This window comes from Lynx canadensis, chromosome A1 (assembly GCF_007474595.2).
Source record: "Lynx canadensis isolate LIC74 chromosome A1, mLynCan4.pri.v2, whole genome shotgun sequence".
Lineage (NCBI taxonomy): Eukaryota > Metazoa > Chordata > Mammalia > Carnivora > Felidae > Lynx > Lynx canadensis.
In genome coordinates, this window is record NC_044303.2 from 157,152,653 (window position 1) to 157,177,342 (window position 24,690).

Below are 24,690 nucleotides of genomic sequence, written 5' to 3' on the forward strand. Positions count from 1 at the left end.
ATTCTAATACCTCCGCACGTATATTGAATATATATAGAGATTCTATGTAGAATCCGTATTGATAATTGTAATTGTTTTTGGTAGAGCAGTCAATTACAAAATTTGGAGTAAGTTTCTATGGCTCGAACAAAACTCCTAAGGCAGTGGTGGCTGGGGGAGAGGACAGGTTATACTACATTCTCCCTGACTCTAGATAGTTTTTATAATTCATTTATTCAAAACTATCTACTTCCAATATTTAGAGTAATTTAAAGATTATGTATATTTTTAAACTGTATTTCTTCTTTAAGAAAATACCAAATACTTTGGTTATGAAGCTCAGATGGTAGTTCATCTTACAGTAAAGCAATCTTATTTCCACTGACAAAAAAAATGTGATTAACACTGAATTCCCAGTAATTTATTTACCAGCCACAGTTTTTGAAATATTGAGGGTGATTTTTAAAATACAGATCTTTGAAACTATAAGACAAGTTATTAGAAATGCATTTTTCCTTCAACCATAAAGAAATTCCAACTCTAAAGAGAGTAGGTTTCAAAAGTGAATAATATATTATGGTTAAAACACATCAACAATCTGTCACACCATATGTACAAATAAACATATCCTATCATCACTGCACATGCCATAAATGAGGCCAGGGAAACATCTGAAAAGGTAGAGCAAATTCTTCCTCGTACTCTTATAATCACTAAACAACATTGTCAACATTTTCCAAGATATGCATAGAGGAAAGCTATGCTAAGCTATAATACTGCTATTTATATAGTTCAAACATTCTGCTTGCCCATCTGATGAAGAGGTTCCGCACATTCTTAATTTTAAACTCCATTTAGAACATATTCAGTTTGAGGAAGGAAAGAATACTATTCTTTATAATTGGATTTTTGTTTTGAATAATGAAATATTAATTATAATCTATCCTTGAAATATTTAGGAGTAAGAATCTTAGGTGAAATGTGATTAATTCAGGAGTTCAAATATAACAGAATCATAAAAGAAAAATCATTGTAGAGTAACAAATATGCTAGTTTATTCTAACTTGTAGCCAACTGCATATAGTTCATCATTTCCCCCAACTAAAGTATGGATTTTAAGCAATTAGATGGTGTAGTAAACATGTGTGATAGAATCCATAACTTTAGAAGGCAGAGTAGTGAAGGCATTAGACTACAGGTGGGTATTCCCCCCTAGTATTAGTGTCTCCTGAGGAGCAAATGTTTTATATATGGTGCTTAACTGTATATAATCATAATATAATTATGCAATGATTAAATGATCTCAATTTTATTTTAATCAAGTAGGTAATATTTTTATTAGAAATAGTTTTCTATAATTACATTACTCAGGAGAAATTTTAATAAAGATTGAGGGTAAACCATATAACTTCTAAAAGCAAATTCATAATAAATTTTCTGTGAAATTAATATTTAATTTACCTAACGGTATTTCTCCTCATATAGTTCTCCAGAAATTGGGTTGTTACTTTTGCAACTGATTTATACTTTGTCAGTCAGTATAATGGTGAACAGAATTAGTGAGAATGTTCAGGATGTGTGAGAGAATTATTAATTAAAGGGAAGAAAAAGTTTTTAATTCTTCCCTCTTAGGCAAAATGGATTTTCAAGTCCTTATTATTATTTACCTGAGGTAAATAAATTCATATGTAGAGCTCTAATTCTACCATAACATAATTACAAACCATAATAAAGGGTAAAAATTTTCCTATTGCCTTTAAGAAGGCTTTAGGAACAAAATATAAAGCTGAATAATAAAAATTACATTATGGTTGGTGGATACTTATCCTAAGGCTATTTATCAAAATCAACTCAACTTATTGATCATAAGAAATAGTGCCATTATTCTGTTGGTGTAATTGTAATGCTCATAACGAGGTAGCCTACTATGTTTGTGTACCATTTTAACACGGATTGTGTATCAGAAAAATTGTCCATACAAGCAACAAAACTATTTTTCCTTAGCTCACAAAACTGTATTCACTTTTTTCTTATTTGTGCATTTTCACTGTTCTCATGCTAAACATGAATGAGTCCTAAAACTAAATTCGCATTATCAATATGAATTCTAGACCCATCAGGTCTCTTTCTAGCTGAGGGGATGTTACTTTTATCTTTGCTACATTCTCTGCAGAACTTATTGGTAACATACTTTCAGAAATGCCAGCCAAATAAACGACACTAAAATAATTTTCTTTATAAAAGCACAGTGATCTTTGGCACCATTCACTATTTTCAAAGCCAGAAAAGAACAGATAACAAATATATGACTCACAAATTATCAATTATGAAAAATAATCTGGTTCGGAAAGCTGCACTAATGTAAAAAGATGGATTACTTGTCACAAACCAATAAAGGCTATTGTTTGTGAATCCGATATTTGATTTTATCGTTTATGTTAGGCAACTTAAAATGATTTTTAAACCACATTACTTTTTGAAAAAAAAATTTATAAAGGTGAACACAGGGGTTGGGGGGAGAAGAAACCAGATGTGTAATCTGTCATCCTTGAAACAATTTATACTCTTACATTGAATCCAGCCTGCAAATTTAAATCACAAAGACCTGGTCAGCAAGGATGGATGTATTAGAAAGGGCCCTACCATGTTCCAGAGAATGGACAGCAGCAGGAACATTAGTATGACTTTGATTCTATTTTTCTTTTTAATATGCCATTCTGATGGCAAAAACTTTGCAGTTATGATGCTTTGTTATGCAGAGAAGTTTAAACCCTGTGATTTCAAAGGTAAGTGTGGTTACACTTCTCACGAGGGTACTGGCCTTTTTCTATTTTGTATTACACAGAAAAAAGCACAATGAGGCTACCAAGCTCAGAAAACCTTTATGACCGATTCTCTTCCAGATTGTTTCATATTTGTAATTTTACAATGAAGACAGAGGTACAATTCTCACCAACCGTGGAGAACATTCTGGCAGCTAGGGCCAGAAATTTCCTACATGGTGTTACCTGGGCACCACTTCAGTGCTCTCTCTGCTCTCTGATAATCCAACTACAACCTTTTACACATGCTTGTGAATTAGGACTTGGGTATCTAAGATAATCAGAATATTTTGTCCACAAGGCCAGTAATAAAATGTGCATATGTTATCTACAGGTGGCTCACTCCCACCCCTAGATAACAGGCTTGATCATCAGATGATACAGGGCACAGATGGGTTTCAGTGACATAAAATATGGCAGACACAGGTAGAGGGTAGCAGGGACCATAATACAGATAGTCAGGAGTAATCCCAAGATTATGATGTGCTCGGATGGGTATCTGGTGGGAAGACTGAAAAATGGTGAAGGAAGGGATGGGTTTAAGGGTAGAAAGGGGTTCGCATCCTAGAGACATTATTGCACAATGAGGCTTTACCATAGACTTCTTCCCGCTCCTCACTCAGTGAAAAAATACTAGAAATCTTGAAATCAAGGGCCTGCTTATAAGCCAAAACATAGTTTAAAAAAAAATTAAGTATTAAACCCTGAATCAACCTCTAACAGCTTGTTTCAGGTGAAGGCCATGAATTTTGCTTGAAGTGGGGCTCATGAGTGTTCTTGGATATCTTCCTACTTGGACTCTGTAAAGAAGTGAAATGAGGTTGGGGGATGGACGTAATTGAGTAACTTATTCAATTATGGCAACTGCTTCTAATGAAGACCTATTACAACTAAGTTTTTAATAGAAAATGTGCTAATTGACTAGGTTGGAGCTCAGAACAAGCATATGGCTAAGATGTTTGATTACCTAGTCTGGTTCCATGTCAGTGATCAACTATAACACTGTAAAAATGAATGTTTCTATGACAACTACTAAGCTTGCTGACTAAGGAGTGGGTGACCAACTTGACGGATGAGTTTCTCCAAATAATATATGATCCATTATTCCCCCACTATTTAACCTAGAGGCTCATCAGCTGAAGTATGCTTTCTCTTGTCCCTTACTCAAAACATTCATCCTGCTCTCAGCCGTGGCAAAGCTTAAATCAGACTCTTATGTGAAGAATATTGCATAGGATTTCTTTTTTAATTGGAAAGGGCATATATAGCTATGAATCCAATCTCTTCAGAAAAGTGAAGCAAGTCAACACACTCCGACTAGTTCTGAGTCTAACATTCAACCTCATGAGGAGTGATTGTAATAATTTTGGAAGTTTCTGGATAGGGGCAGTCTCTAAGTCAAAGAGAGCCTGTACAGCAACTTTCAGGAGATGGGTAATTCATCACCCACAATTTTAGACAAAAACTTTCTTTTCCAATGTCATTCTAAACTAAAATTCAAAACAGGTGTTTGATGCTAAGGCTGTAACCAAATTATTCCCCCTTATAACCTGCAACTCTGATAAGACTTCCCTCGGAAATATAATGGTTACATAGCCCTTGTACAGCTTTAACAAACCCCTATTTTCTTCTTTCTGCACCATACAATGTGCAGTCTATTTGCACCCATTCAGGACTAAATTACAGATAAAGTTACAGCAAATTTGTTTTCTCAAAAAAGCAGTCAGCCCTAATATCCCTTGAGTAATAAAAGCCTTGTCTTTCATTCAGAACTAGAACTGGCATAATTTTCTCCAAGAAACAAACTCTACTTCCTGCGACAATGGACCTGTTCTTAAAATTCTGAATGGGGTGCAGCTCAATTTGCAGGTGTTCAGGTATAAAGGTAAAAGGGCATTTGACCCCCCAACTGGCAATTGGTGCTGTGGTAGGTAACTTCAGTCTCCTAGTTATATCATTCTATTAGATAAGCTGCCAGAGTTTTCAGCTCTGAATTACAGAGGTAGGCTCAAGTGAATCAATAATTTATACAGATATATCTCATTCGTTCTGATGGTATAAAGATACATACTAACAGCCTGCTGCAGCCACAGAACAAAGCCAGGGAGACATTATTTAAAAAGAAAGACAGAAAAAGAAACCCATTTATCTATGTGAGCGAAAACATTACGTAATAATGACCTAATGGCTTATTAATATTATTTTTCAACCGTTTACACAAATGCTGTGATGAGACAAATCAGCTCTTTATGAATATCAATAAGGCGAATGTTGAACTAACATTTAAAACTTTTGGATTGACTTTAAAACAGAGTGGTATTTTACATAGCAGTACAATAGAAATCATTCGAAAGATTGGTGCACCTGAGAAGTTTACATTCGCTAGCTTAACTAAATCCTTCAAATATTTTATTACTGAATTTCAGTATAAAATTACTCTCTAAAAGATGAGGATCAAATACGTTTAGGGACTGTACACTAAGAGTATTGTTAATATAGCCTTATGCTGTTAATCATTACCTGGGGAAAATTACATAGTGTTTTATTCACTAATACTGTGACATTTTTATTAACTCATAATCCCTGTGCTAACAGTGGTGCATTAAACAAGTTATATTAAGAGGGCAACAAATATTAAAAATGCCTATTTAAAATTCTTCAATCATGTTAAAGGGAATCCTCTAACACATGGGCTCCTCTAAAGGAAAGCAGTACCAAAAACAGTGTGGTTATAATATAAATTAATAATCAATAGCCCAGATAACTTAAACAATATTTCTATAACTTCCTGCTGTCTCGTCCGTAAGAATGAAGGGATTCTGTGATCTAAAAACATGATAAAAATCTGTCCTGGTAACTTTAATTATAAATAGTGACTGTTTCTTGACAGATCTCAAAATTTATGTGAGGACAAGATGCATTAGAAGTTGGTCCCCTGCCCATTTTACCTCTTTCCGTTCAAGGCCGGACATATTGTCTGGCTGGGACACGTGAACCAATTGCATTCAGAAATGGCTTAAGAAGACTGTGTGCAAAATTAATTAAGGCAATAGATCCAATGAGAAAGAAGATAGCAATTCGAGGTAATACTCAGGTACCCTATTTTCCTCCACACAGAGAAATGATCTTTTCCCTTCTTTTCCAGGCAAACTCCTTTGGAAATACAGCAGATGATAAAATTCTGAAAGAAAATAAAAACACACGCAAGAGAGAAAACAAGAGTGAAAGCAAGAGCGAGAGAGAGAGAGAGAGAGAGAGAGAGACAGACTAATGCAGTGGTCTCTACCACAAGTCCTTAAGCTTTTATATGCGATACTCTGGGGCTGCCTGCTGTAACCAGTTAACATTTCTGGCCTTCCAAGAAAATATAACTAGTCCCTTAAAGTAGAGAGAGGAAGAAGAAATAATGGAGTGTCCCATTTCTGACAGTCAAGAGGGAAAGGAGAGAAATGTTCCCACACTGATCTCATTAAGATGACGAGAATAATGAGTGTGAATCTTATGTATGAATCTCCTAGTAGATAGAGGAGGGCATAAATGTATCCCACATTCACTCCTTTATGATGCCTGATATACTACATTTATTCTTAGCTTCATCTGATACTACTGTTGGGGGCTTCTGTTACAATATTACAGCTTTAACTTCAAGTTTTGCCGCTGAAGTCATCTGAGTCAGTCATTCAACACAGCTTTATTGAGTGTGCATGAAAACGGGGAAGATCTGTTAATGGCAACTGAAATGCATCTCAAGCAGAACAGCCTGAATTTATTTCCTGTCACTGGTTCTAGTAATGGATTAAAAATACTGACAAATGGCATTTTTCAGTTTATAATCTATTTTATTTCCTAGCTCCTTAAACTTAGGTTAAACATTCTACTCGATTAGAAATAGAACCCTGGTATTATTAAATACGTCTAAATATTATTAAATATTTTTGGAGGAAGACTCCTGCATTTTCCGCAAACACTGACAAGACATTTTCTTTGTGATTTGTTTCTCTTCCTTAGACCTAATGTAAGATATTTTCAAATAATAATTTTAAGTTATATCAGTTTTCAAGATTGGTATACATTCTGGAAGGGGACATAGCTCTCAGAAGCAAAAACCTGTGCTCTGGTTGTGTATGTCGTTCAAGCCTAAATGATCCACGGGCCCTTGTACTTAAGGACTTCAAAGCATTTCATAGAGATGATTTAATTTAGCTTTCTTCACTCCAATAACTTTAATAGCAATAAATTGGGGCACCAAGCTTACAGCACATAATTTATATAATGAAGAGGACAACCCCCTTACAAATTCTAACACTATCTCAAAATATGCCCAAATTATTATTTTAGTACTTCTACTACGTTGTGAAGGGATATGCTATCCTATTATATTACTTAATGACAGACAGGCTAGAAGAATTTTGATCCACAGAATTTTGAAGGACATTTAGGATGAGAGCAATCAATGAAGCTGGATCACCAATTTTTCTAAATAATTCAAAATACATACACTTTTTTTCTTGGCATTTATTTAGTCTAATGAACACTTACACCATGGACAGCTTCATCTTAGCTACCGTTAAATCAATATGAATCAATATAGATAGTTTAAACTGTTTAAGCAACTCAGTGACAATATATGTTTGAAACCTGGAAAATATATTCTTAATGAGTCTACATTTACTTTTGGGAATAAGTAATTTATACCGCTTGGAGGCCAAGTGACATTACTTGTCTAAAATGTGCCTCACTTAGACACACAGTGAACCCTTTAAGAGTTCTTTATTACTGTGCACTCGTCTCTGCAGTGGTTTGAGGAGTGGTGTACATGACCCCGACCAATGGAAAAGTTCATTAAAACATAAGATACACACTTATTAACTTCAGGAATAATACTAACTAAAGTGAACACGGCTTTACTGTTTCCAGTAGGCAATGCCAGCCCTCTCAGATGAACACATTCCTTAACAGGGAATACCAAGGACTGGGAGTCCAATTTTATACTCTTAGAACTCTACAAGACAACATCAGACATTTGGTTTTCCTTAATTAAGAACATTCAACATATAAAGTTCGGGACAGAGAGACAGATCTATCTGTATTTCTCTCTCTGCCCTTTTTTTTTTTTTTTAAAAAGTGTATTTATTTATTTTGAGGGAGAGAGAGAGAGAGAAAGAGAGGGAGGGAGGGGCAGAGAGAGAATCCCAAGCAGCTTCTGTACTGTCAGCACAGAGCTGGACACAGGGCTCGAACCCACAAACCGTGAGATCATGACCTGAGCCCAAATCAAGAATCAGACAGACGTTTAACTGACTGAGTCACCCAGGAGCCCCCGTCTCTCTGCCCTTCTTATCTTTTCAATGTTCCTGTCTTGAAGGATCTACTCCCCACGACTGGGGGAGAAGGAGAGTGCCTCAGTAATTTCCTCTACCGCAAAATGGTCTCCAAGCTCCCTTCCAAGTGTAACATTCTGTCACTTCATCTGCGCCCTTCAGAGCCCCACAGAATCTAGGCCCCTTGCCTTTGCCATGAGGCAGGTGCTCTATGTTGAAGGTAGGACTGGGATAGGTGTGTTGGTGGCATCCTGAGCACCAAGCCATGATTGCACCGAATCTCCTTCCTACATGCAATGTTTCCATTCTGCAGCTAGTACTCTATAAAGGAATTGATTAGGTTTATTAGTGGCTCTATGTCATTATTTATGACATTGCTACTATCGGGAAGTGTGTTCCAAAGTCTAAGTAACTATCTTACAAAACAGACTTTTCCATCTTATTTGGAGATGGGAACCCTATATGAAGAATATTTAGTCTTAACTACACTAACCAAGCCAATCAAGATTTAAGACTTAGAAACTACAGCATGAGTCTCTTATTCTGATAATATTTTAAAAAATGAAAGGAATAGAATACAGCCAGAGAAGCTGATAGAACCTGGGTTAAATGTGTCTTTGATAAACACCAGCCTGCTGAAGGAGGCATGCAAGAGGCTCTTGCAATGGAAGAACTAATTCTATTTAAAATAATTTAAACACAACCAGATAAATTTTCAATATTGCCACCTAACCAGAAAAAGTGAACCCTGGCATCTGAACTTCTGCATTTATAAATTAATTTTCTCTGAGTAGCAGTCACCACTTTACCATTACTGCTTCAAAACGTAGCACCTCTTTTATACAACCTCATTAATCTGTGGATAATTAATGGACTACTTTTAAGACTGGCAATCTATTATTTTAAATTAAATCTTAAATATGTCTTTAACTGACTAAGAAAAATAATATTTAATCCATCCACATTTTACGACAAAACTGAATGATAGATTCTTTTTCTCAAACATGTAAGCATTGCCTGAAATCTGCTTGACGAGAAATGTATAGAATCCTAACAATAGAAAATGCACTAGAATTATGTGTGTAGAGCTAAGTGGTATATAAAACATCATATATTTACGTACTATTGATAAATTGGAATAGTTCCAGTTTTGGGATTCTTATGTGGAACTAGATAACTTGACGTGCAGAACAGCCAGTAAAACATGTATCTTCACCATTTTAAATGACTTTCCTATTCTACAACCTTTTTCCTTCCCTTCCAATGAAGATCTAATAGGTAATCAAGCCTAATGAAGTATGCTTTTATATCTCAGACATAATGATATTCATTTAAGAATATAAAGATTATCTACTAGTCATAAATACAGTGCAATGTATAGACAAAACCCATCAAACCCTCATAATGATGGAGGTCGTATTACTTAGGCCAGAATTAATGTTCACCCCACTTCTCCATTTCAGTGAAGCACAACAATGTACCCTTGGAATTGATGTAAAGAAGAAAACTCTCGTATGGGTTTCATAAAGGGCAAGATTCAATTCTTTACTCTCTACAAAGCTAAACAAAATCTTTCCTTTAATTGGACTCTAATATAGTCAATAATTTCATACAGAGATCACAAATTTTCTTTCTCCAGACTGGATTACCTATGGGAATAATCTTTATTATATGCAAACTACAGAAAATCCAAACTAGACTTCACTACCAAGAGTATGAAAATAAACAGAGTTAAGCTCACGTGAAACCTCATTTACAGTATGTATCCTCAAAGGGGGGCAATATGACATCCAAGGGGGCAAAAATTGGCTCTTAGGGGAGAATAAAAGAAACTTAGATATTACAATGATTTGTGCCCCTCCAAAACTCAACATTGACTGAGCTAATCGTATTCCTTAGCATTTATTTTCTCTCATTTAATGAAAATTTTCTTCTTAGGAGGTTGAATATGGAAAAAAAAAACCCACTGAGAAACACTGATTTAATATAAAATGAAAACCAAGTTTTATCTCTAACATCTCTTTTTTCCATTCTTAAAATCAGAGTTGCCTTTCATTTTCATCCAAATATCTACTGACGCTTTAATGTAATTTCCATCTTTTCTTGCTTGTTAGTTTTTCTCTGATTTTCTCTTCATTATGTCCCTTTGAGCCAATAGCTGGTGACTGGTGTGAATGTGAGAAATGGTTGCTCTTTCATCTTTACTCTCTTACTGATCTCTCATGTTACCACTTGCTGAGTGTTGGACCTCTGTCATCACAGCCCAGGAGAAGGTGCAACGTGGAGTCAAAACTCACACACCTACTGTGGCAAGACTGACTACTGGGTCTATATCCAATTCTGACTGTAGTAGTCAAATGTGGTAAAATGGTGGCAGGAGAAAGAGCAACAAAAAAGCAGAAATAACTTTCTTAACAACATTTCAGGATTTCAGGTCAGCTTTTCCCTTGGTAAATTAACACACTCATAATTCTAAGGTATATCGTCATAACTGGTCAAAATAGAAAAATGTCACAACGGAAAGCACTTTAGTCCTATTTCTTCATATTTACCTGATACATAGGGACATGGAAATATGTGTCGAGTAAACTTACAGACTCAAGTATATTAGTGGCTGCATTTCTCTTATAATTTACAATCTTTCAGAAGAGTTATTACTTTACAAAATTTTAGTAAAATAAATTATATAATTATCTTGTTCATTTAAACGTTTTTCTTTGCAAAACACTTTCCATAATAATATTTCATGATAGAACATGGCTTGCTCTTTTGTCCTGGACAGTTTCAATTGAAGCCGGAGGGTAGAAAGCTCTTCTGAGGACGAATATCCTCAGTTGGTTTAGGAATCTGAGGATGGAGAGTGATCTCATTACTTTATAATTTTTGATCGTTAGTCAACTCAGTTATAAAGTCTGGACCAAGCAACATATTTTCAAAGGCTCTCACAAAGGTCTTGAGGCTGACACTACCTGGTAAGTAATGCCTGAGGTGAAATGGCCTAGCACCCACAGAGCCAGGAGGAGACCACACTGAGGCATCGGCACCCCCTCCTGTCCCAGCTTTCATTGCTTGAACTATGAAGATTCACAAGAAGTCTAATTGCTGAATTCAAAAAGGTATCACAGTTATGTTCGTGATGTTAGCAGTTTATGTTTGATTATAATATAGTACAATAGCACTATACCTGAGGAAAAGTGAAATAGTTTTATTTTCCCCAAATCACTCAAGGAAGAATGTATCCCCAGATTATAGCATTTTACTACTTCCTACTTTTGAATACAAAGGAGAGTAAAGATAATAGAAAATATGTGTTTGACATGCTCTAAGAATTAAATTCTTCTTGTAAATAGACAATAAAATTTAAGAGGAATAAGCTTTTCAGAGAGTAGTAGACTCAGTGTCTTATGTGATTATCTCCCTCCAAAGAGCAGGAGGCCATTTTGCTGATATCTATTAAAATAAACAACAAAAAAAGGGTGCTGGCAATATTTAAAGAGAGCTATGCACCAATTTGAGGAAGCGCTGCCTTTGTAGATGTAACAGATAAAACACAAAAGAGAAAGACTACACATTTAAATAGATCTAGAAACTAAGCTAGAGCAACACTCCACAAGAAGGATTCGAGAAATCTAGTCAAAATGCTTTGTCCCATTAATATCTGATTTGCTACATTTCCTAAGATTCACAGTTGATTTTAGCTAATTGTGATCAATCTTCAAACTCAACTCACTTCTAAATTTTGATCTTTGAGGGGCTTTTATATAATTGCAAAATTTATACGCAATGCTTTGGCATCGCTTAAGAGAACCTAACTTTTTATTGTCCAATACTTGAAAAAAATTTTCTTCCTTGGAATTCAGATAAATTTAGGAGAAAAATGTATGTTTTGAGTATCGACTTAAAAGTGTCAGTGTGTCCCCATGAATTGGGCATACGATCTATTTACTGAAAAGGAAACTGTAGTACTGGAACCTTCTAAGTGTCAATAGTCTTTGATTTTGTAAAAGGAATTTTGGTCAATTTTGGAGATATACAATCTTCTAAATTGATGAAATTCTATATAGGCTTTCTTGTTTCCTCACACATTTGGGAAGGAAGCATTTAATGTACCTTTAAAATTTGTGTAAATTAGATTGGAAGTATTGTTTAGTAAACTTAATGAATGTTTATGTCAGAGGATAGCATAAGTGAAGAAGGATGGACAGAAGGGCTTGGAAATTTAGATTTATATAATTTTAGGAAAATTAAAGAATGCAAGGATAGGAAGGAACAAGAGTTATAGATCATTTTCCTTTAGTACTTGTTTCTCTGATTTTTGAGGGTCCTTCTGTTTTGTTGTTGCAGGGAAAATAACAACAATTACATCTGGAACATTTCCAGTTTTCCTGCTTAGCACTAAAAAAATAATTGTAGCAACACCAACAAAAGCTTCTATACAAATCATTTGAAAATTGCCATAGATTTGAAGCATACTTTGTTGGTATGACTGATGTCTCTTAGATTTTTAAAGTAGAAATTTCTGTTGGGATCTTAAAGTTACCTTTCCTATGTCCAGTACAATCACCCTATATATCTCACTAACATGAATGCTAAGATTGAATTACAGGGGATGTAGATATGCCTTTGTTTGCACATTGATGTTTCTTCTTAAGCAACGCTCCTCTCTTGGTCCTTGAACGTGAAGGCCACTTAAAATGTCCTTATTGTTGTAATAACTTTTAGAAAAATCCATATGTTGTTTAATAGCAGCAGGCTTTCTACACTGAAAATACCTGATAAGGTATCCTCATGAGCCTATTGTCTTCAGATCGTTGCATTGTATTCCCATGGCCTCTGCAAGTTCAGTTCCTCCTCCCTTGCTTGTGCTTCCTCCATTTTTTAAAAAAATCATTTGGCTACACAGAGCTGCCTCATGTCATTCTCTGCATACATCATCTCTGTTTTTTCTCTTTTCCTGCATAATGGCCCAGCTTTTCTGAGAGTAGCTGTTGTCCTGAGTGTGATCCTTTACTAAAATGGGGATTGAATGAAGGTGAAGCACAAATTATCTGGACGCAAAGGAAAACCAGGCATTTGAAAAGGACCCAGAAAGGAACGAGTAATGAACCAGAGTGGCCTCGATGAATTGCTGTAGAGGGAATTCTCAGTTCTGACACAAAAGGAACACATGGATACCAAGGAAAACCAGGGGTGGGGGGGTGGGCAGAATCTCAGTAGGAAGCCTGCCTCATAGGCTGGTCAGCACAGAGGGTTGAAGCCAGTAGCCTTCCAGATAGCAACAGAAACAAATGCATTTTATGAGTAACAGTTAAAAATTCAAACATGCCGGTTCTGGGACACAAGATACTTGGAAGGGTTGACATCCCTTCATAATTCATGTTCATTGTTCCTCTAAGTAAAATATGTGTCTCCCTATAGTTATTCTGTTAGGAATTGTACTTTAAAGGCAAGAGGACATTTTTGATAATGCACATCTTAAACTTTTCATTAAACTACCAAATTTAAATTCTACCTTTTTGTGCACTCTGACATTTTTGTCTGGCATTTTCATTAATTTTGCGACATACATAAATGTAGCTGAAATGTTAACTGATCAATACTTTGTCTCTCTCATGTAGCACTAGCACTCCATTCCCTAAGGACCACACAGCAGAACAGAAATTAAATGTGTAAAATATCAAATGTTAATGTTAAACACAGCGGCACTTACTGTATAACGACAGAAAAGGCTAAAACAATTCCAAATGGACAGATGGTACCACAAATTATCTACAATCACATTTAAAGATTAAAGTTTGTCCTGTAAAATAATTCTTTGACGCACACTGAAGTGTGTCCTTTTACTGATAGCTCAGTTGTCCAATTATTTTTGTGCTCATTACAGTGAGAAATGACAGTACTGAAGAGAAAGAGAGAGTGCGCACTCCGTTTTTTTTTTTTCCACGTTGCACCCACTGACATCCGCAAGAACACAAATGTCTGGTCAAGAGCCTGATGAAAATTAGGCCCAATTTATGAGACATTTCCACGTCTGCAATAGATGATTCCAAAAGACAAGCAGGGCCTTCTGCGCCACATACGTCTGTGTTTGCTCTCAGGCATACAATATTCATAGTAAAATTTAAAAACCTAATTCATAGCACACAAAAACAAGGACATTCCCAGGAACATGTTTGCTTATGTTTTATCCCTCGCCTCCCCGGCCGACCGCAGCTTTGTGTCGTCAGCCGGCTCCAGCGTCTTCCCAGAGCACACAGGTAGTGCCAAAGGGGCCGGAACCTCTCTAGCCCTACGTTTCTTAGGCTTTCCCCTTTAACTGACATTGGGACAAAAAGATCATTGTCTTTCCATTTTGGTTTCATTATTCTACATTTGTTTTTGGATAGGAAATTAGAAAAGAAAAAGAAAATGGAATAGAAAAAAAAAAAAGGCTCTTAAACATTATAAAGTTTACTGATCTGGGCCTAAAACCAAGCCACATAATGGTACAAATGCATGTGCTCCGTGAAGCAGCTGCATTTATGAAAAAGTGGGCCAAGTGGAACCAATATTATAATAATAGACCCGAGATCCATCAACAGGGAATGATGGGAACAATATGTTTGTAACAATGGGGTGCTGCTCATACTCTTCTCCTAATGGAAAGCAGTTCTTTTCAATAAACTGGCCTAAAAAGGCTCTGGTTATGCAACGAGATCTTTGAAACATTTCATTTTTAAATATATCACTTAATATCTTTAAGATGAATAAAAATCCTACAATACTTTATTTTTTTTTTCTGAATTGTTATGATACTTAGATTATAAGGTACATATTTTAAAAGCTCTTTTAGAAAGAAAAAGATATCTGTTGTGTGGCTTTGGGTAAGGTTCTTTTCTGTGCCTCAGTGTTTTCCTCTGCATATTGGGAAAATAATAGTATCTACTTTGTAGATTGTTGTTAGGTTATTGGGAGTATTAAATTCATGTATTCATGAAAAGCACTTTCGTGCATTAGTGTCTGTAAAACAGTTTCCTGGTACATAAAGGCTTAATAAGTATTGGTTGTTATTATTATATAGAGAATTATTATATTATTATTTATAGGACTATGAAATAGTTTAGAATTTAAATGAAAAGTCCAAGGAAAGCATTAGGCTATGTCTATCATCATTTAATAACTAGCTCTATTAGAGCAAAGCCTTATATATCTGGCATCATTGGAGAAGAGTTTCTTCACTTAAGAACAAAAAATTTCACATTGATTGACTGGTTTATTGGTTGGTCTGTTGATCTGGATGGCCATTTATATTGGGAGCCTACCAAGTACTAGATACTCTGCAGGTGATGCTGGACCACCAGGGTGGAAAAGGCAGGGCCCCCCTTCTCATGGTATGCCCAGCTCAGGTCTAGATAAATGAAGTTCAGTTTTGTTGTTCGTTATTTTAACCACATTCAGTAGAGTGTAACTCAGGGCTTGTATTCAACGAACCTGTCAATGTTATCATTTCTTCTCAAAAGTACTCTTCTTGAACATTCACATTGCGACTTGTGAGGCCTCTTCTCGCCATTCGTGTCTGCAGACCCTTATCCCACCTTTACTGTGGCCTCCCCCTCCTTTTTTGCAAGCATCTCGCATTCAGTTTGTGTTTTGTAGGATGAAGGCTGTTGGAAACTGACTACCAGCTGAGAGAGATATTATAATCTGTCTTTCCCAGTGAACTTGGATACCCTTACAGTGAAACCACTCAAGTGTTATCATGTACATGTACCTAAGTGTCTCAGAATTTCAGCACCTGATTTTTGTTAATCAAAGGAAAATGTGAAAAAAGCCTGCCATCTTGAATTCGTTTTACGTCAGTGACCTCTAGAAGCAAGAGAAAGTTTATGAAGACTTATACAATACATTGTAACATTAAAGCATTCCGAATGAATGTTCCTGAACAAATGACATAACTGTATAGATTCCCCTGTTTTCAAATTTCACAAACAGTTGTGCGGGATGACTTTGGAAGGAGCGAATCAAAGATGGCATCATGGCATTTTTGGGAGAATATTACTGCGTCTGTTATAAGGGCCCATGGAACCTGGAAGTAATGGCATTAAATATACATAGAAACTCAGTGTCAGTTTTTCCTCATTAATATCAAAGTGTCTCTACGATAGTGAAAAATCATAATCCAGTTTGCTTAACAGTACCCCAATGTATTTATTATGTGGAAGAGCTAACTAAAAGTGTATTGACAGAGGAAGATTTTCTTTTCCCAAACTTAATGATGATGGCAACTGCTTTCTTTAAGGAGACAACAACATGTCTATGGGAAGCAGGCTGCCTAACTTTCTGGTAACTTACAACACAAAGGGACATACACACTCTTTGTTCCATGTGCTCAGACATTAATGAAAGTCCTATACAAGGCCTGAGAGGAGGACAGAGCTCAAAGTGCTAAACAGATGTGCAGACACTCATTTGAATGGTAATACTAAAATGTTGATTTGTTACTATAATTAAGGCTCTTCTTATGAGCTCCATCATAAAGTCATATTCTGCTAAACTGGAAACTATAAGAAAGCCTAAGGTACTCATCTTCTAACAAATATGACAATAAAATAAAGGATTTCAGAAGAAGGACTCTACTTAAACTTCAAACTGAAATCCTGAATAAGCAAAACTAACGTGAGAGCGGAAAATCCCAGCTAAAGCACAGAGGAAAGTATTCTCTCAGATTTTCTGGCTTTGCTAGTTGGTCTCATCAGCAGTTTTTAAATAACCAAAGTAAAAGGCTACAAGATGAACATTGTTAGAGGACTATTTGGATCTATCAAATTCTCACTTGTGCCTTTTTAAAAACTGGAAATCTCAGAAACAATAAAACGTCTCTTAAATAGGTCACATCTACTTCCAATTGATTCACATATTAAAATATTACCAACCAGCATCCTACTGCCAATGATTTTCATATTTTGAAAAAAAATCTATAGAACAATAACATTAAAATAAGGATGGTCAAGATTATTAATTTTTTTTTTTAACACTAAGGACTTTTCTTGGCTCTGTTATTGGGATTTGGAATTATGCAATATGTAAAATTTTACTTTTTGACTGTCATGGAGAAAATTATATATTGGCTGAGATTTCTTGCTTTCCGGAAATCTGGTGGGGGTGGGGGATGTATTCTTGGACTCAGACCTTGAACGATCCATCAGGTTCCTGCCCACGGCAAATCTGTCCAGTCAAGTCTTAAAATAGGAGTTTTAAAATGGCCACATCAACATAACTGTTACTATAGCCACAGAAACATGCAGCTATGATTACTGAATTTAATGAATAACAATGTAAGTAATAAAGAATTATCATACCACAAAAGCAGCGAGGCTCCTTGGGGGTGAATCCCAATCAAAGCAACTATTAACGTAGTATGCAGCATTTACGAGCACCATGACACAACGCTTCATTCTGATAAAGTTTCTTAGGAGCAGCTGTACAAAAGATGAAAATATTATTAGAATTTGCAAGACTAAAAGCCAACAGATATGGCACAAAATTCTTCAAGTTTAGTGTGACTTGAAAAGGATTCATAAAGTTAATGAAGTTGGAAGAATATACCAAGCAATTTGGCTCATGAGTGAAAGGAAGAGAAGTATCTCTGGAAACAGCAGAAAGAACTGAATTATAAGAACAATTCCTTAGCTAAATAGATTTTCTTAAAAAAATCATTATTATGTGGATTGGGCTACCTATGTGCAAAAGGCAAACATCTCCAAAAATTAAAAACATTTACATACCGTGAATCTTAAATATATTTTTAAATTCTTAAATCTTATTGTGGTTTTAAGATTCTTTACATGCCTTAATTTCAAGATATTTGAAAGTGAAACGGATAACGTGGAATGTTTCAATTTCAGGTCTTAGAGAAAAACCTGTCAAGTATTGCTTTTTTTACAGAAAACAAAATTTTCATCATTTTTGTGGGATTCTCCCTTATTTACTATCAATTTTTCAGTCTCGGTCTCTCTTGGTCTCTCTCTCTCTCTCTCTCTCTCTCAGTTTCTCCCTCTCAGTCTAATTCTCTGTCTCTCCTTTCCACAACAAATTTAAATTATATTTTCTCATTACTTTTTCATCGTTTTGGAGTTAAGAAAAAAATTATGGTAACCAAGTGCTTTACAAAATCTTTCATTAAAAAGGTATACGAGAGTTGGTACAATTTAAATCTAAAATTTAAAACAAGGCATGGCTACAACTGTAAAAGAATAGCCCATATGCTAGATGATGATACAAAAAATGATCTACAGCTGTGCTAATAATTAGAATACTATGTCTACGGGTAATATTTTGCTAATTCCAAATATACTTCAATAGTGATCTGGTATTTTAAAGAAGTAGTTATAAAAAGTTTCCTGAGGTCATATGGAAAAAATATGTCTATGTGTATGTCTAAATATAGATGCATGTACAGGCAAACGAGTTTTAATAAGTTATTAAAATTGAAATTCTTTCAGGAAAAGAGTCACCCTTTTTTTTTCCTTCTTTCCTTCCTACCCTGATCACTGTCCTTTTAGAGCTACTTTCATTACTTTTATCTATAATTGTGAAAACAATGTAATCTGTATTTCTATTTAGATAGATATTGCATTTGTAATGCATGCACTGTCTTTAAACAACCAAAGATCCCACTGTTTATGGTGAATTGATTAGATGTAAAACAAAACTAATTTTAGGCTTCTAATAGCACAGAAAATTGTTCAATATTTTAACACACACAAATGAGTTCTGTATGCTTTATCGCCGCAACAAAAACATTTTACTTTAGCTGTGTTAATTGGAAGTAAACAGTTTTTTAAAGAGGTAGCTTAGTACCCTTTCTTAACTTGATAACAAACCTAATTTAAGACTGTGTCTAATTACAGGATATCAAGCCTTATTTATGACAGAGAAATCAGATGTGCTGATTTTCTATTTTCCTAGCTAAAAATGCCAATAAAAGTTCACTTCTAAAAGATCATAGTCAAAATCTAATTAACAGGGAGGTTTCCCTTAAAAGATGGAGCCCCTCTCCTGTGGATTAGAGGGAAGAGCTTTACGCAGGGCTCGCTTTACACACACCTGCATCATACCTGTGGGTGGTCGTCTGGACATATATTTGAACCTCGGCTTTTGGTGTTCTCTCTTACACATTCCATGGCAATCAGACAGTATTTTATGTTCAAAATGATCATTCTTACGCCAATGCATGAATACATATCCATTCTATGCAGCACCTACAGTATCCCCTTTCCATTCTGACCACCCCCATCTAATTTATTAGTTTGGTATTGTCCTTGCTTGATCTTTTAAGGAAAGGAAGGGAAGAGAGAGAAAGAAAGAGAAAAAGAAAGAGCCATTTCACATAAGTAGATGATCAACAATTCCATAGGCTTTCCCCCCTCTATACTTCCAAAGTTTATTTGAATTTACTTAGATGTTTTACAGATACAATCAGGTCTTCCCAGAGGGGTTAATCTTTCCTTGCTCTTTACCTGTTTAGAGAGTCTGTTTTCCTCTTCAATGTACTTCTGTTCTTTGGGTATTAATGTTCGTAAGCTGGCTTTCACCTATACATCAACATATGTGTCTGTTATGGATTAATATATTACAAACGTTTACAAGTTTTTCACGCAGTTCGATTTGCAATAATTCCTAAAGTTTCAAAGTCCTGGCTGCTGTGCTCATAAAATATAAATGTATACAGTTGCACATGCATGCGCTTCCATTTCTTACGCCGGCAGGCAGCGGCCGAAGCACAGCCGCAGTGGCAGCCGCCAACTATAACAGAAAGTGTGGGTGTGCCAGGCAGTGGCAGAAGCGTATTCTCCAGGATACATCAAGGTTTAGAGAAAATGAGGAATGACAGAAATTCTCTACAAATCAGGAACAAAAGCTTTCATGAAACTGAACTCTTTAGCAGTACAAAAAAGCCAAAGTTAAGACTTACAGCATTAAAAATCACATCTATTTCAAGATAGATGACCCCCTTTGTTGGCCCTGTCAGCTGCTTGTTTTTCAAGACGTAGGCTTTCTGTTCACCATTTTGAATCTGCGGGAAAAGGACATGACAGCCGTCTGTCTCGCGGTCTCCACTGAATACACTCCCTCAGTGACCTTTGACCCCCAGCTGCTGAAACTGACAGAGAACCCAAAACAACTGTGGCAATTCTGACAAGTACCTGTTCATTACCAGGATCAAGTCTGTCAGGAAAAATTAACTATCATGGGATTCAACATGGCCGTGAATTGAGTATGTTAAAATTTTTAGTGTTCTTATTACAGACCTTGGTTGAGAAATGACAGATACAGAGCTGAGGGTTTTTTTTTTTTCCTTGAGCAAAAGCAACACAGAGCAGTGTGTCAGGTGAATAAAACTTACAGACAGCAATGGTATAGCAACTTTGCCCAGAAAGTCAGCACTTCGATCCCGATCTTCATCATAAACTGTCACTTCAAGAACTGAATGGATATCTTTAATGTTGCTGCATAATAAATACACATAAGAAGAAAAGACTTCATCAGTGGGGAACAAGAACAAAAATGCTTTTGAAAATTTAGATGGCTCCAGCTGATTTTGTGTGTATGTGTTTTTATGTATGCTATTTGCATATACACATATACAAGGTAGCTTGGTATCTGACAGAATTTCCCATAATGCACCTTAGTAGACTACAGTGATGGTTCTATTATCTGGAACTTTGAACACCACTGTAATTTCAAGTTATAATTTTTTAATGAAATATAATCTTCCATCTGGATGGGCGCAGAATAAGTTATTGTAAAAAAAAACCATCAATAAGTGGCACTGATGTTTTTGAGACTTTTCCCTCTAATTATTATCACAATAATTTCTACCTTCCTATTAACCCCATGCAAAACTTCAGTAAATTTGATATCAGCAAGAGTCACAGTATATTTTTCTTTTTTTGTAACAGTAGGACATCTTTTTGTTTACAGTTCTTAACAAAACTTCTGGTAGTTTTATAGTAAAAATTAACCAACACATAAAACAGAATGGAGAAAATGTAACATTGATAGCTTTTGTACCACCCCAGGATTTAGAAATTAAATAGTGTTCCATTATGTTCCACAGACAACGTATGTTAATAAACAACTGTGTGAGCTCTGAATTTTTGTTTCTGGAAAAATAAACCCCAATTGCTGACAGCATTGATTCTTTGATCAAACTGTTTACCAAGAAAACATGAATTAAGAGAAAACAAAAAAAATGAATATATTCATTACCGAAAGACTGCAACCACATGTGAGAAGAGGCTTTATCAGGGCACAATCAATTAATGGCTTTGATAATAATCAAACCTATTCATTCAATTATGCATTCCAGGGAAAAACACTCTCAACAACCTTCTTAGGAGTGCAAGTCTCCTGACCAAGCTTTCATCTCTTATAAAAATGTGGAATTCCTTAAAGATAAATTGGTCAGATAATTAAATCTGATTAGTTACTGGCTCTTAAGCTGAGACATTATAAGAAATTAATGAGGAATTTAGCAGTTTTCATATACAAGAAAATAAAACTATGTTAGAAAACTTTTAAGAAGTACTCTGTTTGGAGAGTTTTCCTTTGTTCAGAGTTCATTTCTAAAGCCCAGTTAAAAACATACACCCACACACACACACACACACACACGCACACACACAACGAACTTAGGAGATACTATGGTGTAGATCGGCAGCTTTTTTAGCGTGTAGTCAAAAGATTTATAAACTTTTTTTTTTTAAAAAAAGAAAAATCAACCTAAATGGTGATCTGGTAACTAGGACAATACTTAATGTTCTTATTGTACTAAAATGCAATAAAACAAAACTAAAGCATCTCTGAATTCGAGACTGAATTGTTTGCTGATTTGAGCAATGGAACAAATAGAGCTTTGTCCTCCCTGGTGTCAGTGCATTTGGGGGGAATTTCAATAGAAAGCATAAAAGGAAGAAGCGGTATGGCAATTCAGTTAATGGGAGCAAAACCCTTAGTCAAATCATATAAAAACCTCAGTTTAAAAAAAAAATCTGTGAAAACACAGAAAAACAGCATACGCTTTCCCCAGGCTTCACTATCAAAAAGGTATTGCAATTATGCTATTCGGTGTTGCCAGCAAAGGCAGTCCAGATGTGCTGAGTTGTTAATCGGTCAAGAATAAACACACACACACATACACACACACACACACACACACACACACACACACACAAATATCTCAAAAATAAATATTATTAGCTCCAGTTTTGAAATGAGCTCAAGGTAATGATTACTTACAATGTGAAGATTTTGTTCCACTCAGGATTGAGATTTTTGTAGACGGTGTGTGTTAGCAGCCTATCATTGTTCAGTTCCACTACACAAAATGGGTCACTTTTGCCTATAAGAGATTTGGGGGGGACATTTTCAGTACAAATAGCACCCACAGTTCACAGGGTCATGAGCACGACCACATCTCTTTTCTACAGAGTTTTATAAAAAACAAAAACTATTGTACAGTTTAAAAAATTTAAAAACAACATCAAAATACAGTTAGACATAACTGGATAATGTTAACAATTGTTGTGATTCAGAGCAATTTAGAACCTGAAAAAAGTGAAAGAGAGAAAATTATATAGCTGGTATTTCAATTTGCACTTTTTTTAATACAAAAATAACACTACTGCCAATTATGAGAGAAGATGTGATGCCAGTTTATCCCTAAGTCAATTTGTATTTAATTCTATAATGATCCTTTGAAAGGCTCAACCCCTTCACTTTTATGCATATATTTTCCAACTCCTCTGACTCATTAGTAACTTATAACAGAAACTCCTAAACAAGTTTATGTTGGGAAAACTGCTTTATTACAGAATTACTCCATTTTAATGTACCTTCAGATTCCCTCCTGAAATATCTATGGCATCACAAGAAGGTAAATTAGACCCTCTGAGGCAGAAGAAATTCTGCCATTTGAATCCTAACCGCTCAACCAGTCTGCATGTTAAAGAGCAGTATTTTTTTCCTGTCCACTGAGAGTAAAGAATTTGGAAGTTATCATCTGTTTACAGGGACTCTGTTCTGCTATAGTCAAATCTTGTCCATTCGGCAATTATATTGTGTGATATCCTCAATATTTCGTAATGTCATGTGAGGTATTATAAGAACCCCATAAAGTCAGAGGCTCTTTGGGGCAGCATTAATGATATTAGTGCAGCATGTAATTTGTTTGATACCTTATACAAATGACAATGAAATCAATATTTAGACAAAGCTGTCCAGAGGTCATATCTTTTAAACTACAATATTGATTTAGACTACATAAGAGGTTAATGTGCATATTATTAACTTTAATGATAAAGAATAATTGTTTTAGATGCATTGTGAATTGTAGTCACTGTAGTTTACACTTCTGTGAAAGCTTAAATATCATTGAAGATTTTCAATTAAATTTTAATAGGAAGGAATTCATTAGCTATCAGGGACAGATAAGCTACGTGTTCCCTCACAGCAGTGTATTTACTTTCCATGTTGTAATTCTTAAAGTGAGCTGTACCAACTTTGACTCACCTTTAATTGAATGTATTAGTTTTATATTAAAAAAAGAGATTAAATATACGTGTGTTATTTCAGCGGCCTCATATACCCCAGGTTGATTGCATACTTTAACAGCATGGTAGTCTTTTCAATTTTTGGTCATAGGAACAATTTTGACTGAAGACTAGAGACTAGAAAGCCTTTGAGGACTGGTAGAATTTTTATCTCTGCCTTAGGATCTGTATTATCCTTTTTCATACACAACGTGGAAAAGGGAATTCAAAAAAGAACAGTTTGTTCATTAAAACACAGTGCAATAGGTTTTATACGCCACATCCACAATTTTATTTTCCTCCGTGAATTCAAGTATAAGCATAAAAAGTAGATTTGAACAATTTCTAAAACCCCACTTCTTTTCACGTAGCTTTGTGCTGGGCACTATAGTGTGCACAAAAGAAGAGGACATAAACCACCACCTCAAATAATTTATAAAAGGGTGGGACGGAGAAAACACCTATCTGTAATGATCAGAGAGAAAATTAAGGACATATTTAATAGAATTCAATGCCAAAAGAGTAATTATTTTACTATCACTTTAGATAGAACTTTAGATTAAGTGATAAGTGTTGGTAACTTTTACTTAAAAGCCAAGCGTAACGTTCACACTCTTCCTGGAACCTCCTTTTAATCTTTCTCATATATGTGTACATTCATGTAAATCTTAATTTAGTAAAAAAAAAAAAAAAAAAAAAAAACAGAAAAGAAAAAGAAAAAAGACTACATAAAGAGAGCACTTATTGGCATTTTTGTTTCCTTATTTTCACTTGCTTTATTTCAGTTACTATTATATTTCAATTGACTTGGTTTTACTTGCCCTCAAGTGATCAACAATGTGTAAGAGATTCAGTCAAAGTTGCACCACTTTTTCAATTGCAAAACACAAGAACAAACTTCAGAGACCAATATCTATTGGGGGAAAAATTACTTTAAACTTCTATCAGCAGAAGATGAAAATCCTCCCTTGATTTTTTTTTTTTCCCTACAGGAAT

General features: G+C 35.2%; 1 protein-coding gene across 23 annotated transcripts in view; it reads right to left on the reverse strand.

Annotated features, from left to right (window-relative positions):
* MCTP1 (multiple C2 and transmembrane domain containing 1) overlaps positions 1-24,690 on the reverse strand; it is a 537,798-nt gene that overhangs the window by 140,556 nt on the left and 372,552 nt on the right. For 19 of the 23 annotated variants that reach the window (XM_030324980.1, XM_030324949.1, XM_030324905.1 and 16 more), the window contains 5 exons: positions 22,403-22,505; positions 20,508-20,610; positions 20,076-20,177; positions 19,621-19,695; positions 17,461-17,580 (listed from right to left, as the gene is read on the reverse strand). In XM_030324980.1, the coding sequence (XP_030180840.1) occupies positions 17,461-17,580; positions 19,621-19,695; positions 20,076-20,177; positions 20,508-20,610; positions 22,403-22,505 (503 nt within the window). Of the gene's footprint in view, positions 1-10,633; positions 10,970-17,460; positions 17,581-19,620; positions 19,696-20,075; positions 20,178-20,507; positions 20,611-22,402; positions 22,506-24,690 lie in introns of those variants that run through there. The other 4 variants (XM_030325066.1, XM_030324943.1, XM_030324924.1 and 1 more) reach the window with 4 other exon arrangements.